This window comes from Chiloscyllium plagiosum, unplaced genomic scaffold (genome assembly GCF_037043375.1).
Source record: "Chiloscyllium plagiosum isolate Xiang-an unplaced genomic scaffold, Cpla_swu_hap1 HiC_scaffold_37, whole genome shotgun sequence".
In the NCBI taxonomy this organism is placed as follows: domain Eukaryota; kingdom Metazoa; phylum Chordata; class Chondrichthyes; order Orectolobiformes; family Hemiscylliidae; genus Chiloscyllium; species Chiloscyllium plagiosum.
This window is the reverse complement of record NW_028270175.1, coordinates 23,323,470-23,339,684: the sequence shown is the minus strand read 5'-3', so window position 1 is coordinate 23,339,684 and position 16,215 is coordinate 23,323,470. Positions and strand designations below refer to the sequence as shown.

The following is a 16,215-nucleotide window of genomic DNA, read 5'->3' as shown; positions in this document are numbered from 1 at the left end:
GGGTGTTGGGTGTCTTGGTAACGAGGGCCTGCTCGGCCTTGCTGCTGCCTGAGGTAGGCGTGGGGCTGGCGTGGTATATTTGCCCGAATTCGTAGCGACAGTGTTTGGTGGAAAAGGAAAGGACGGGAGTTACTGTCATTGAGCGGGGTCCTTGTTTACTTAAAAACCCGCCGTCTGCCTTGTGTAGCTGGAAAGTGATAATAAATCGAGTTGGTTTTTTTTTGTAAAATCCAGCGTTTAAAATGTGAACCTGGAGACTTTAATTCTGATTTTGTGTTCAGACCAATCAAGGGAGGCCTCAGTTGGCTTGTCGTCCTGTCCATTTTTCACTGTCTGCATTTTTGCTGCTCAGCAAAGCTCACTGTAAACTAATAACTTTGAAGTTTATTTAAGGTCCCACTTATTTTAATGAGATGTATGTTGCTGAATTCAAATTTTTGAGTAATTTAGTTTTAAAGGCAGAAGATGTCTGAATATTAGTAGAAGCCACGGTAGTGAAAGTTTCTTTTATTTGCAAACGGTCTGACTGCCTCTTTGTCACTTGTAATGTTACTAACAGCAGTTTCTTTTTTGGATTTTTAGTTATTCTTGGCATGCACTTAAACTTTTCAAGCTCCCATAGTTGGCTATCAGTCCATATTCTCTGGTTATTAGTATAGGTCTCTGGAATTGTTTGGTCCAGTCACAACTTGAAGACTTTCATTAGTAGGTGTATGTGTACGTTCAAAAGGCTGTAAAAATTGATCGGTTTCAGGGCATTATGCACTCAGACATTGAGTATAAAAATAAAGTTAATTTGTTCAAACCATGGTACAGTGAAGATTTGCTAGAATGATTAGAAACATATTTATGTAGTACCTCTCTCTGAAAAATATCCTAAGATGCTTCACAAAGCATCATACAGCAGAAATAAAAGGTTGTATTATGACAATATGCTCAAAAATAGATCTTTCTTCACTGTAAAAGGAATCTTAATTAGAGATTTAATAGACGTTTTGAAAATGCTTAAATATTTTAAGGTGCAAACTGTGCAGAATTAGTTGGCATGCCAGGCTATTGAGGTTAAAAGACTGTTTAAAGATTGATTGAACAAAATGAAGGAATTTCTTCTCCAGAAGGTGGTGACTGTCTGGAATTCTCTATTCCAAAGAGTTGTGCTAGACCACTGAAAGTATTTAAAGAAGTGGTAAATAGAGTTTTGAAATATCGGGGATCTGAGTGCTTTGAGGGACTGGTACAAGAGAGGAGCTGATGATTGGGGCAGATCAAGCCATGATGTTACTGAGTGGCAGGATGAGCGTGAGGGTATGAATAGCTTACTCCTATTCCCATTTCTTCGATTTTTACATTCACTATTTGAAAATTACATTTTGTATTAGGATATAGCTGTTGAAAAAATGGGTGTAAAATTCTCACAGTGACTTGGAGTTAAAGTTCAGGCCTTTAGACTTTAGCGTACACTCCATACTCCTCTATCCCTGTTTCACGATTATACCATCACTTTTCTTCCCATTTCTTACTCCCACATAGGACAGACCAAACTGCTGGGCCATGAGATTGCTTGAGATGTTTTTATTTGCTGATACAGTCTGCTTTAAATTTAACAGATCTGTTTTGCTGAATTAAGATGAGTAGCTGATTTCATCAGTGCGTTCTTGGAAGCACAAGTCGCAGTGAAATCTGATTGCAAATGCCGGAAATAAAAGTCACGCCTTTAGGTAATAATTTAAATATTCAGCTAGTTATTGGATATGATTCTTAATAAGAGCTTAGAAAGTTTGCAGAATGACCAATCCTTGCTTTTTCAGGGGCAGGCCAGGATGTGGGCCGCAGTTGTATCCTGGTCTCAATTGGTGGGAAAAACGTGATGCTGGATTGTGGAATGCACATGGGATATAATGATGATGTAAGTATGTGGAATAGTTAAATGGTAGAAAATACAAGAAACCACAGGCCTATGAAATAAGGGGACATCTAAGCTAGTGATATATGACCTGAGTTTACATGGTTCATTTGTCAATTTTTGTGTATCCATGTTTCCCTCAACGGACATGGACCAGTGTTTGTTGGTTGTTACTCTCTGGTAGAGGGGTTGAAGTGTTCCCAGCCTCCTGCAGTCTTGGGTTTCACATATCACTGGTGGGGGCAGAACCATCTCCATAACTGTAGTCAGATATAGGTTAATTAACCACTGCAGTTATCACTGTACAAGCAGTGATTGTTGCTGTAGCCCAGGAAAGGTCCATAGTTTCGATATTCTTGCTGTTGGGTTCTGGTTGGTCTATATAGTGTACGAATAAACCAAATAGGACAGGAATCAGTTATACGATCTCTCAAACCACTTGCATCATTCAATAAAATTGTGGCTGATTTTTTCCTTGAACTCAGCTTTCCTGTCCTATTGTCATATTCCTCCATTCCCTGGGACTTCAGACATCTAGTAACCTGAGAACTCCCTCATATTTCACATCCCTACCCCTAAATAAAAACTCATAAAGAGGCATTGTGAGTTGACTTTATCCCCCGGTATTAATTTAGATTTAGGTTTTTAAACAGGATAAATTCATACAGATCGTGTTCTTCCACAATTGGCTCCCTACCTAGGATCAGATATCCCAGTTTAGACTGAGTATAGCAAATGAAATGTTAGTTAAGTATTTGTCACAGTAGTTAACACTAACTGCAAGTGAAAAGTGCAGTTTCAAGATTAGCACTAAATTGAGCACATTACTACTCAATGTAGTAGTAATGTGCTCAACGAACTGTACTTGTCATGTTGTGAACTAACTGAATCATAGCTGCATCTCAAGCAAAGTCAGAAATTGCAGTATTTGAATAAGAAAACTGGTGACTACAATAATCATGTCTTTTCCTTGTCCCAGATTCTTACAAATATGCACAACCTTCAGTGAGTTTTCTTCTGTCCTTTCTCAACCATCTTTTCTTGCTAGATTCCAATTGTTGGATGCCCTCTGGTGGGCTAACTACCTCAGACTGTAGAATGATTTCTTGAGTTTATGCTCCTAAAGGCAAGCCTCGTACATTCTAACCATTAGCTGAAGTTCATGTGCAGGTGATTTTCTTTTAAGTAAATGGTTGGAAAAAGATACACAGACCACACCTGGATTTTCAATAATAGTTGTACTGAGAAAGACTCCTTAGCTGAGAGCTCTTAAGACAGTACACACACCTATGATAGGTGTACCAATTGTTAAACTTATTGCGCTCTGGCTGAGATCAGTTAGCTGAACAGAATGCAGTTTGGATATTGCTCAGTTCCTAATTGACTTTAACAGAAAAAGCATTAGGGCAGTTTACTTTTCAGGTAAATTCTGTCTGTGGTTTATACTTAAAATTTCTGTCAAGATTATTTGATACCAGTAAAAGCATTCTTGCTTGGCACTCAGTTTGTGGAAAATAAAACTTGAAAAAAAATTGCCTCTTTAAGAATTTAATTTTAAAAAGCTTTCTCTAAAAGAAATGAAATTTCACATTGCTAGCTGTTTTCACAAAGCCTGTGAAATCCCGTGAGATTTCCATTCATAGTACATTTTCTTTTTGAAATGATCTTTCCATTTTAGCTTTCTCACTCCTTCTAAGGTACAAGTTCACAGTTATTGTCACCTTGTCCAAGCTGTTAGCCTGAAAATGCAAGTTTAACATGTTTGCCATTAGAGAGCATCTTAGCTAGTCAGAACCTTCTCTTGACATTTTCACATTTGCACGTCCAGAAGTATTCATTGGATTTTGATAATAAGCAGGTACCCTAATCAAAGATAATTTGGGCCAAATTTTGTTCTCCAGCTCTTTTTCTTGGTCTTGGCTCTGTACAGTTGTTTGTGATTCATCGCTTCTTAACAGAGAAGCTTCTCCAGTATCCATTCTGCAATTTTCAAAATGGAAGACTGACAGAATTGCTTGACTGTTGTTATCATTTAGAAAATGAGCGGAAAGGTCATGGGAAGTGTCTTTATCCTGAAAGTTATTGGCAAAGGGACTGTTTTTCTCCCCACAAGCTGGAAGACACCCATTGTATCTTCTAACAGAAACTTGGGTAAACCTTTTGAAGCAATGTAAGATAGAGGATAGTGAGGAGAGACTAAGGCAGTGAAATTATTTAAATGGCAGCATCAACTTGATGGGTGCAATGGCCTCCTTTCTCACTGTAAACATCCTGATTGTTATCCTGCAGCTCCTGTAGCAGCACAGACTGGGAGATGAACCAAAACCTTCCTCATCTGTACAGCTCTGTTCAGTCATTTTTGATTTATTGCTGCTCCTTGTTATTCCAGAGACGCTTTCCTGATTTCTCTTACATCACTCAAAATGGAAGACTGACTGAATTTCTTGACTGTGTCATCATCAGGTAACTATTACTCCCATAGTCTGTAACGTGTAGCTCCATTTGCACTGAGGAGGTACAGAAGAGACCTGTCTTCTGGCTGTAGTTCATTTTGAATTTTGTTTGCTGCTGGATTTGTTGGGTATTTACAATATTTCTGTAGTATTTTGTTGACACAAATGAATTTTAGTTCAAAAGCTTTAAAATTGGTTTTGCTATTATTTTCAAAATATTAAGGATTATTTTAACATAACTACAGAGTTCTTCAATTCCATTCAGAATCTCTTTTCTTCTTAAAAGTGGAATCCATTTAGACTAAAGTAGATTATGGAGTCATCTAGTCTTTTCTATTCTATAAAATAGAATGAAAAGACCAGATGACTCCAAAAGGTGATTTGGGTGATAGATGAATGCCTCAGCCTCGATCTCTCAAAAGCAGGAATCTTACTAATATCAAATTTTTCAACATGTCTGAAAAGATGTTGTTATTGTCCTCATTAACTGTACAGTATTTGTTCTTGTCAGTCATTTCCATCTCGACCACTGTGGAGCACTTCCTTATATGAGTGAGATGATTGGCTATGATGGTCCAATATACATGACCCACCCAACAAAAGCCATTTGTCCAATCCTTTTAGAAGATTACCGGAAGATTACAGTCGATAAAAAAGGAGAAACAAACTTCTTTACTTCTCAGATGATAAAAGACTGCATGAAGAAAGTTGTAGCTGTTCATCTGCATCAAACTGTACAGGCAAGCAATGTCCTCTTGACAGTCCTTTGTTTAAAGAGTTAAAGATATTGACTAGAAGAACAGATACATAGATAATGCACCAATCTGGCAATGTTTTCCAGGCTTGTGATAGCTACGATTTGTTTTATTATTAGTCGTACAGAAGGTTTTTTTACTCTGCTGGCCCTGATTCCAGTATGGACTGATTTTCCAACCTTCCATTCTGTATTGCCTGTCAGCATATCATGTTTCTACGCCGCAACTGGGCTTACTAGAATCATTTCGATTAGAAGATACTCATTTGTACTTTGGTGTGATCTTCTTCTAGGTTGACGATGAACTCGAAATTAAAGCATATTACGCTGGACATGTGCTTGGTGCAGCCATGGTTCTCATCCGGGTGGGCTCTGAATCAGTGGTATATACCGTGAGTATAAATGAATCTCAGTCACGAGGCTACTCATTTATTACTGATGAAGGGCTCCGGCCCAAAATGTTGATTTTCCTGCTCCTCGGATGCTGCCTGTCCTGCTGTGCTTTTCCAGCAACACACACTCAACTCTGATCTCCAGCATCTGCAGACCTCACTGTCTCCTACTCATTTATTACCACAAGGTGAAGCAGCAAGTCATTGCTTCAAGACTATTTATTCCAAAAGAAATTTGATTTTAGGGGAAGGCTGTGCTATCTTGGCTGTAAGTTGTCATGTAGGTGCTATAATGTGTCTCATTGCATTGAATTGTTTGCATAATGTATGGTGGGAATCATTGTACCAGATACACTGGGAGATGTTCATGTGCTGAGATGTGCAGTATATGGATTGATCCCACAGAATAGCTGCTTTTGTCCTGTTAATTTGTATTTGCTTTCACCTTCACTGAAGCTGTTGACTGATTGTTCTACTAGCAGTAAGTGGCCTGCAGTACTCTTCTTGTTATGATCTTATGCTGTAGGTTGTACAAAACAATTGAATCATGATGGGGGAGGCATCGCCATCTGGTGCAATGGTGTCCTCAACCAGCATTCACACATCCAGACTTTCTAATAAGAGTCACTGCTTAGTATTCAGTAATGGAACATTATCTGGATATTCCTGTCCATTGCCACCTCCTGATGAAGGGCTTATGCCCAAAATGTTGATTCTCTTCCTCCTCGGATGCTGCCTGACCTGCTGTGCTTTTCCAGGACCACACTCTTGACTCCTATGCAATCAAGTCAGACTCTTGTAAAAGGTTCCTCAAATGCAGAAATGAGTATTAAAGGTTCGGGTTTTATTACTGCCTGTGGTTTTCCAATTACCTGATGTGTACGACATGTCTAGCAAAACTCAATACATCCTTGTGCAGTTCAGGCCAGTAAAAATTTGTATTTTGTCTTGAGTTTTTCTTTACCCCTAAATGACCCCCTACTGGTAGTTCATGCGCCACCCGCAATAGCTCCTTTCTGTAACCCATTGGCAATTTCGACTTGATGAACTTCTGCCCATTTCTCATCTGCCTGAATATGTGATGATCTCCATTTCCTCATTCAGACTATTGTTTTTAAAATAGTAGTGTTCAAGGATACATTCAGATTCTTTTTCTGTGTATACCTTTTGATACAATTGCTTTAAATTTTCATCTTTTTGCTGTAACTCAGTTAATTTATCTGAGCTAAAGATGTCTGCTTTGTCATTTATCTGCTCCTGGTTTGTCTCAACCATTTGATCAACAGGGTTTCTGCTAATTCCACTTCAACTTTCTTATTTGTACTCTTTGATTTCTCCGGTTTCAAATTGTGACTTTGTGACCTCATTACCACACAGTCTGGAAAAATCCCAGAATATGTGTCTTGCGATAGTTCAGTTGCCAGAGTTTCAACTGACTTTTCAACCACAGTAGGCAGCATTCCTACCTGTGAACCAGCTGTATGCCTGGCAGGGACAAATTGTTTTCCTGGTCTTTTGGACCAGGCTGGACCCCCTCAAAATATTTCAAGAAAATAGCCCAGACCCTAACTTTGCTATTTTTTTAAACAAGTATAAAGTGGATATTCCAGGAGTGAATCAGTTGGTCATACCACTTAGTTTTAACCAAACCAAAATTTATTTACAAGATTACTGAATGGAACACAAACAAAAAGAGAACAGAATACAGAATAACTTAACTTATCTGAAAATCCAACAGATCATTCCAGTTTAATGATGCTGTTCCAAATATTTGCAACAATCCCCATATACAGCCCTTGGCACAAAAGGTAAAATCAAACACAGGGTCTTAGGAGAGAAATCAAACAGAGTCGCAGCATGGATCTGCTTCTTTGGGTTCGGCAGCTTCAAAACACTACTGTTTGCTAAGACCAAGCCAAACCAGAGAAAAGCCGAGCTGGGCGAACTGGCCATTCCCCTTTCATTGTACAAGTACTTTTTTTAAAACTTAAAAGCTTTTTGCCTGATTGAGTATCTGTTGGCTACAATCAAATTGGTCATAAAACCCTTCAACTTAGACTTTTTGGAGCCTGTGTCTTTTACGACCGCTCTGAAAAAAAACCCAAGGACAACATAGTCTTGTTAAAAGAGCAGCATCATCTCATTGGCGCTGAGAGTTTGTCCAGTACTCCTACCACGACTTCTCCACTCTTCACTGGACATTCTAACCCCATTACGTAGTTGAGTGCTTTTTGTCTCAATGTGAATTCCTGTTACTAGCATCTTTTCTGGCAGTAGTCCTTCAGAGGTACATATTTCCTCATCTTTCAACATCAAAGGTTGAGAGGATCCTGTATCTCTTAATATTGTGACCTCTTTACCTGCTGTTCCTGGTCTATACGAGTAAACTTTATCTTCGCAGGTATATGGTTTAAGAAGATCTGGCACTTCCTCTTTAATCAACCTCTGACCAGCTTGTACATTCTGGTGCAGCTTTCGAGCCTCCATTGTGCTTTCTGTTACCACTCCAACAAAATTCACTGGCTTATCCTGTTTTCCTACATCTAGCTTTTCCTAACCCACCAACACTGTGATGTCATGTGGCCTACTTTATTGCAGTGAAAACACCTGAGCCTTTTAACTCTCTTTCCCCTTCAAGGGTTTCCTTTTTATCCTTATGATCTTTACCGAGATCTACCTTTCCCTTTCCACTTAACGATTTCTCTTTTCCCCAATTAGGGCGGCACGGTGGCTCAGTGGTTAGCACTGCTGCCTCACAGCACCAGGGTTTCAGGTTCGATTCCAGCCTCGGGCAAATGTCTGTGTGGAGTTTGCACATTCTCCCTGTGTCTGTGTGGGTTTCTTCCAGGTGCTCCAGTTTCCTCCCACAGTCACAAAGATGTGCAGGTCAGGTGAATTGGCCATGGTAAATTGCCCATAGTGTTGATGTGGACTGGTTGGCCCGAAGTGCCTGTTTCCACATTGTCGGGAATCTAATCTAAAAAAAAAATTGAATTAATTTCTATCTCTCATGATTGAAATTGATTTTGGAAGCCAAACTTTGAATTATGGACCAACTCATAATCATCAGCCATTTTAGCTGTTAATCTTCCTGATTTAACAGCTAACAGCTCTTTCACATGAGGTCTCAGTATTTCAGGAAGTGAATTTCTGAACTCCTCCAAAATAATCGTCTCTCTAAGAGCGTCACTAAGTTTGCTCTATTTTTAATGCCCTTATCCACCTATCAAAATTACTTTATTTAATCGTTTCAAACTCAATGTAGGTTTGACCAGGGTCCCTCCTGGGATTCCATTCCTGAAACATTGTCCGTAGGCTTCTGGCACAAGCTCATATGCACTTAAAATAGTTTTCTTTACCTCCTGATATGCCCCATATATCTCCTTTTGATAGTGATGCGAATACCTCACTACCTACAAGTTTTTGTTTGGATCAACAAAACCCATATGGTCACTGGCCACTGCATTTGTTTAGCCACCTTTTCAAATGAGATGAAAAAGGCTTCCACACCCTTCTCATCAAATTTAGGAAATGCTTAAATATATTTAAACAGTTTCTCAACAGGGCTTTGGTTACCACGGGTTTGTTCCTCACTCTCGTCCACATTAAGCTTACCGTCAGCCTTCATCCTTTTAAGCTGACTTTCCTGTCTAAGTGCCGATTTCTGAAGTTCAGGCTCGCTCTTTCTTCCTTTCTCTTCTCTTTTTTCCTTTTGTTCTACTAAAGCAATTTTGTCCTCCTCTTTTTGTTCTGCGAGGGCCTTTTGTTCTTTTTCTCTTTTCTCTGCTTTTAATTGTCATTCAAACAGTTTCATTTATTTTGCCCTTTCCTTGTGTTTTGCCTCTAACTCAAGCTGCTTCATTTTCAATTGAACTTCAGCCATCTCTAAAGATTCTGATGGCATTTCCAGCAAATTTAAATGTTGAGCTATTACTGTAATTATCTCTCCTTATGGAAAGAGAGCATCTCCAACTTGTCTGCTACTTCCAGCTTGGTCTTAATAACCTTTTGCAAAACCCTCAAAGTCACTTCTTCGACCCCCAGGAAACTTGCTGACTGAAAGAGTCATTGCTATCCTAAGCACTGTTTAAACCAACCAATATCAACACCCAGAACAAAAGACACTAACACCTATCACTCGCAGCCTTTTGAGTCCAACAACCCTGATCCAAATTTGGAATTATAGAACAAATCCCGTAAACAGCTCCCATTCTATTTTGACTGGGCCAGAACCCCACATATTTCAAGAAAGTAGTCTGGACCCTAACTTTGCTTGTTGTTATAAACTGGTGTATAGTGGATATTCCAGGGGTGATGCACCTGGCCCAACCACTTCGTTTTAAACAAAACAATTTATTTGCAAGATTACTGAATGAAACACAAACAAAAGAGAACAGAATATAGGATAGCTTAACTTATTCATCGATAGTCACAGGTGAGGTGCTGGAAGACCGGAGGTTGGCAAACGTGGTGCCACTGTTTAAGACGGCGGTAAAGACAAGGCAGGGAACTATAGACCGGTGAGCCTGACCTCAGTGGTGGGCAAGTTGTTGGAGGGAATCCTGAGGGACAGGATGTACATGTATTTGGAAAGGCAAGGACTGATTAGGGATAGTCAACATGGCTTTGTGAGAAATCATGTCTCAGAAACTTGATTGAGTTTTTTGAAGAGGTAACAAAGAAGATTGAGGGCAGAGCAGTAGATGTGTCCAAATGGACTTCAGTAAGGTTTTTGACAAGGTTCCCCATGGAAGACTGATTAGCAAGGTTAGATCTCATGGATTAGAGGGAGAACTAGCCATTTGGATACAGAACTGGCTCAAAGGTATAAGACAGAGGGTGGTGGTGGACGGTTGTTTTTCAGACTGGAGGCCTGTGACCAGTGGAGTGCCACAAGGATCGGTGCTGGGTCCTCTACTTTTTGTCATTTACATAAATGATTTGGATGCGAGCATAAGAGGTACAGTTAGTAAGTTTGCAGATGACACCAAGATTGTAGGTGTAGTGGACAGCGAAGAGGGTTACCTCAGATTACAACAGGATCTGGACCAGATGGGCAAATGGGCTGAGGAGTGGCAAATGGAAGTTAATTCAGATAAATGCGAGGTGCTGCATTTTGGGAAACCAAATCTTAGCAGGACTTATACACTTAATGGTAAGGTCCTAGGGAGTGTTGCTGAACCAAGAGACCATGGAGTACAGATTCATAGCTCCTTGAAAGTGGAGTCGCAGGTAGACAGGATAGTGAAGAAGGTGTTTGGTATGCTTTCCTTTATTGGTCAGAGTATTGAGTACAGGAGTTGGGAGGTCATGTTACAGCTGTACAGGACATTGGTTAGGCCACTGTTGGAATATTGCGTGCAATTCTGGTTTCCTTCCTATCGGAAAGATGTCATGAAACTTGAAAGGGTTCAGAAAAGATTTACAAGGATGTTGCCAGGGTTGGAGGATTTGAGCTATAGAGAGAGGCTGAACAGGCTGGTGCTGTTTTCCCTGGAGCGTTGGAGGCTGAGGGGTGACCTTATAGAGGTTTACAAAGTTATGAGGGGCATGGATAGGATAAATAGACAAAGTCCTTTCCCTGGGGTTGGGGAGTCCAGAACTAGAGGGCATAGGTTTAGGGTGAGAGGGGAAAGATATAAAAGAGACCTAAGGGGCAACTTTTTCATGCAGAGGGTGGTATGTGTATGGAATGAGCTGCCAGAGGATGTGGTGGAGGCTGGTACAATTGCAACATTTAAGAGGCATTTGGATGGGTATATGAATAGGAAGGGTTTGGAGGGATATGGGCCGGGTGTTGGCAGGTGGGACTAGATTGGGTTGGGATAGCTGGTCGGCGTGGACAGGTTGGACCGAAGGGTCTGTTTCAATGCTGTACACCTCTATGACTCTATCCGAAAACCCAACAGATTATTCCAATTTAATGATGCATTTTCAAATACTTGCAACAATTCCCATAACCATTCCTTGGCAAAAAGGGTAAAATCAAACATGGGGTCTTAAAGAAGAGAGAGAGATGGCGGAGAGATTCAGCATGGAACACCTTCTTTCATGAAGCTGTTTCTTGGACTCGCAGCCTCAAAACCGACTAACTGCTTTCAGTGAACAGCCAGACTACTAAAACCAAAACAAACCAGAGAAAAGCTGAGCTTGGAGAACTGGCCGCTCCCCTTTCATTGTACAAGTGTTTATTTTAAAAACATGAAGGCATTCTGAAGTAGAGAAACCCACCTCTCTGAAACAAAGCCAAGGACAACAAAACCTTGTTAAAGGAGCATTGCCACAATCCTCGTGTGTGACATGATGTTGGAGCGAAGGCTGTTGATGAAACAGCTGAAGTCCAACCCAGAGATTATTTGTAGTGGTCTATCGAAGCAGGTCAGAACACAGACAGGGTTGTTAATTCATTTAAATTAGCATACTTACTAACAGTATATTAGTGTCTTTTTGTGTATTTTTACAAGTTGGCATTTATTTATTTCCTTGCTCTGATACATCTATTTTGATTTAAAACTTTGCAGGGTGATTACAACATGACACCAGATCGACATTTAGGGTGAGTTTGTCCATTGCAATATATTCATATTGTTCTACAAAGCATATTTACTTCAATTACAATTTGCCAGCAAATTGTTCAGAGTATTACAAAATTGCTACTTCTCAATGTTGATTAATAGATAAAGCACAGGGCTACAAATCTGTCAGGCTTCTTTAGGCTTCTGAATTTAGTTTCATTTAGTCTCTGTGCTCTGGTTTCAATCTCCTTAACCACCATGTGAGTTTGTTTTCACCATGGATAGCTTTGGATGCTAAATCCCCTTGTTCTTGATCTTCACTCATTACTTAGCATTGGAAACCATCAGCTGTGGCAATTTTTAAAGCATTTAGTTTTTTTCATACAGTTTGCATTGTGTACTTTACACCTTTGCATTTTAAATATGAGAATGACTGACATTGAAAATTGGAAAGCTTTGGTGCTTGTATTATTTTTAAGTTATGATGTTCCTAATGTACATAGTGATGGTTTGATTACTTCAAACTTTGGCATTATTCTTGTGTGAACATTAAATAATGAAAATGCTTAGGAAGCTAAGGTCTTTATTTGGATTCACTTACATCAGTTTCTGTTTGTTTAGAAAATTTCCCTGTCAATACCAGTTGATGTAGTTAATACCAGTTGATATAGACCTCAAATTATGCTATTTGAAGAAATTTTGGACAAATATTTAACATTCATAGTACTTTTTATTTTATTAGAAATGATTTTAATTCCACATCCATCCACAAAGTGTCTCACTAGCACACTTGTTTGTAAGGATACATAGACCTGCGTTCAGTATATGGTCTTATGCCTTTTTTACTTTGCTGTCGTTGATAACAGGCACAATTCAACATATTGTTGGTTGTATGGAGTTGGTGCTACTCCTGCTGGAGGACCTCAAGAGAATTTGCTTGTCTCCTTAACCAGAACCACCAGCATTAAATATAAAAATATGCTTCTGGCCTAGCAAGCCTTTCTTCCTGGTCACAGATACTGAGAACTCAGTCACCTTTTAAGATCAGTTGTACAATTTTAGACTTTCTCCAGTCTCTTTCTAGTAATCACTTTTCAGATGACTTGTGCCCGGGTTTGAATGTCCACAGTTTGAGGTTTTATATGATATCCTCTTCCACTTAAAAGGGAAAGACTTCTGTTCGAACAGTGAGCACAAGAGAGTTTGGCAGCTCACTCGCAGTCTGAGGTTTGTGGTCATATGCTGTCCCTGCAGATTTTGTCTTCAAGCCATTTACTATCATTTAATGTGCACCACTGCTTTTGACTTGGATATGAGATTAATTAACTGGAGTTCAACTGCATGTAACCAACTCATGATGTTATGTGATTTTAATCATCCTCTTCCACAAAACTACAAATGGGATTAGGAAATGGTGAAGAAATCGCAGCTGTTGCCTAATGGCCTCCCTGTAGCTGGCATCCATCTTGTGTGATTCTCATAAACTCCAAATTGATCATTCAGATTGTTATTTACAGAATGATGGCACATTCTAAGCTTGTATATCCTGTCCCCACAAACATCAGGCACACCTGTCAGTGATTATGGCAGGCTGACCTGCAACTGAGAATATACATTCTCTTGGTATAAATGGATGTCCAAATCACTTTGAGGTTTTCCAGAGTACTTGAAAAGTAGCAGAATGAATTTTTAAGCTTCTACTTCATGTGTTTGCCAGTATGTGTCAGTACAACAGCTAAAGTGAGAGTTATTTTTCCTCATCCTAGTTCTGCGTTCCATTTTTTCTTAGAGCTTTTGATCAAATCCCAAAGGCTTTGATAACTCACTTGTGTCATTCACACTTTTACAGGATTCTTCTTGCATGTATAACCATGTCCTACTTAAATGGTTTCTTAGGGGCAGAAAGGCAGAAATTATTTAAAATCACAAACAGTTTATTGGGAAAGACAAATATTAAGATCATAAGACGTAGAAGCAGAAGTAGACCTTTTGGCCCATCAAATCAGCTCCACCATTCACTGAGATCATCATGGCTGATCTGATAATCCTGAACTCCACTTTCCTACCAAATCTCCATAAGCCTTGATTCTTTTACTGATTCGAAATCTATCTATCTCGGCTTTGAATATACTTAACCTAGCCTTGACAGCTCTCTGCAATAAAGAATTCCACAGATTCACTACCCTCTGAGAGTAAAGGAAATCCTCTTTATCTCTGGCTTAAATGAGTGACTCCTTACACTGAGATTAAAAACTTTGGTTCTGGACTGTTCCACAAGCATGGACAATTTTCCCACATCTACTCTGTTAAGCCCCGTAATTATCTTATGTTTCAATAAGATCTCCTCTCATTCTTCTAAACTGCAATGAGTGCAGGCTCAACCTTCTTGACTTTCCTCATGAGAAAATCCCTCCACACCCTGAATCAACCTAGTAAACCTTCTCTGGACTGCCTATTATGTCTCTATATCTTTCCTTAGATAAGGGGATCAAAACTATTCACACTGTGCCAAGTGTGGCCTGACTGGTGCAGTGTAGTTTTAGCAAGATTTCCCTGTTTTTATTCTTCATTCTCTAAAGGGGAAGGAGATATAATGGCTAACATGAAGATTGTTAAGGAAGGTGGAATTACAGAGCAATGGGGAATGAATGGGGAAAAGGACTGAATGGATAACTTTTCCAAATAGCCTGATTAGCCAATTAGTCTCCTCCTGCATTGCATAATTCTGATTAAAGAATGTACCTTATATAGCAAAAAATAGCAGTGCAGTGTTGACATGTCTGTATAAAGTCCTATGATTTAGAGAATAAAAATAATTTATCAACTCCTAACTTGACATTATTTCAGAGCTGCTTGGATTGATAAGTGTCGTCCTGATTTATTTATCTCGGAATCTACATATGCTACTACTATCCGAGACTCAAAGCGATGCCGAGAAAGAGACTTCTTGAAGAAAGTGCATGATGCAATAGAAAGGGGTGGAAAGGTATGATTGTAAATACTGCTATATGTGAAAAGTAGACCTCTTTCCAGTATATGTCACACATTGGTATTTCAGCATTTTTAAAAACATTAATGTAAGTATGACTGCTGGCTCATCTGATTAAAGCTAAACTGAGTACGTGAGCCTGGCCTGTACTGAAGTAACTGATCCTACCCTTTAGTGCTGTCCCTGGTTTCTGTGCCATTGAATCAAGTGGCCTTGATGGAAGCTGTGTGCCAATATTAAATGAGGGTAGTTTCAGTTTCTCTGGGGTATCTTTCGCATTTTCATAACCAACAGACACTGCTTTGATTAAGGGCTTTGAAAACAAGGGGGAAACCAGTGTCCACAGACGTAGACTTGATGTCAGGACAGATGAAAAGGGGTTAATGAGTAAAGAAAAAAAATGAAAATATTCAATGTTTACCATATATCATTCAGCTCAGTGGATTTGCAATTTGGTAATCAAGACTTCTGATAAAGCAGAGTTAGCACACAGGGTGGGAGAGGCTGTGTGAGTGTGGTTCCTTCCCCAGTTTAAGGTTATACTTTTAGTCCTCCTTTTTAATATACGCATCTATTATAACAGCTTGTGCCCACATTCAAAATGGGCACTGCCTATTCAAGCTTATCATGTGGTGAGTGCAGCCTCCTGAACTGGTGCTGTAAATTCCATTGTAAATGTGGGAATCATTGTTGACGGGAAGTACAGCAGATGTAAAATTTTTAATATACCACAGGTAGTTCCCCTGAGGCTTGGCAGCCTGGGTTGGAAAGACCAAGTATGTTACTCAAGGGTCTGAATGTGACGGAGGAGAAAGTGAGGACTGCAGATGCTGGAGATCAGAGCTGAAAATGTGTTGCTGGAAAAGCACAGCAGGTCAGGCAGCATCCAAGGAACAGGAGAATCGATGTATCGGGCATGAGCCCTTCTTCAGGGCATTCCTGAAGAAGGGCTCATGCCCGAAACGTCGATTTTCCTGTTCCTTGGATGCTGCCTGACCTGCTGTCCTTTTTCAGCAACACATTTTCAGTTCTGAATGTGACGGGACAGTTTGACAAGGCAGGAAAAGGGAAAAGAGAAAGTGGAAGAGGAGGTTGAGAGATTAGGGATAAGGTGAGGTGGACAGGGATGTGGGAAATGAGCGCACTACTGAAAGTCAGTTTAGCCTATGTACTGATAGGAGAGAATGCCTTCATTGAGCCAACATGATA

The 16,215-nt window shown here is 39.7% G+C and overlaps 1 protein-coding gene across 4 annotated transcripts in view; it reads left to right on the top strand.

Annotated features, from left to right (window-relative positions):
* The first annotated feature begins 34 nt into the window (after positions 1-34).
* Positions 35-16,215, top strand: part of ints11 (integrator complex subunit 11) — a 39,281-nt gene continuing 23,100 nt past the window's right edge. Inside the window, exons 1-8 of one of the 4 annotated variants that reach the window (XM_043675820.2) lie at positions 35-53; positions 1,608-1,718; positions 1,809-1,906; positions 4,293-4,366; positions 4,868-5,096; positions 5,404-5,502; positions 12,024-12,058; positions 14,865-15,003. In XM_043675820.2, the coding sequence (XP_043531755.1) occupies positions 1,691-1,718; positions 1,809-1,906; positions 4,293-4,366; positions 4,868-5,096; positions 5,404-5,502; positions 12,024-12,058; positions 14,865-15,003 (702 nt within the window). In that variant the 5' untranslated portion in view covers positions 35-53; positions 1,608-1,690. Of the gene's footprint in view, positions 54-93; positions 1,719-1,808; positions 1,907-4,292; positions 4,367-4,867; positions 5,097-5,403; positions 5,503-12,023; positions 12,059-14,864; positions 15,004-16,215 lie in introns of those variants that run through there. The other 3 variants (XM_043675822.2, XM_043675823.2, XM_043675821.2) reach the window with 3 other exon arrangements.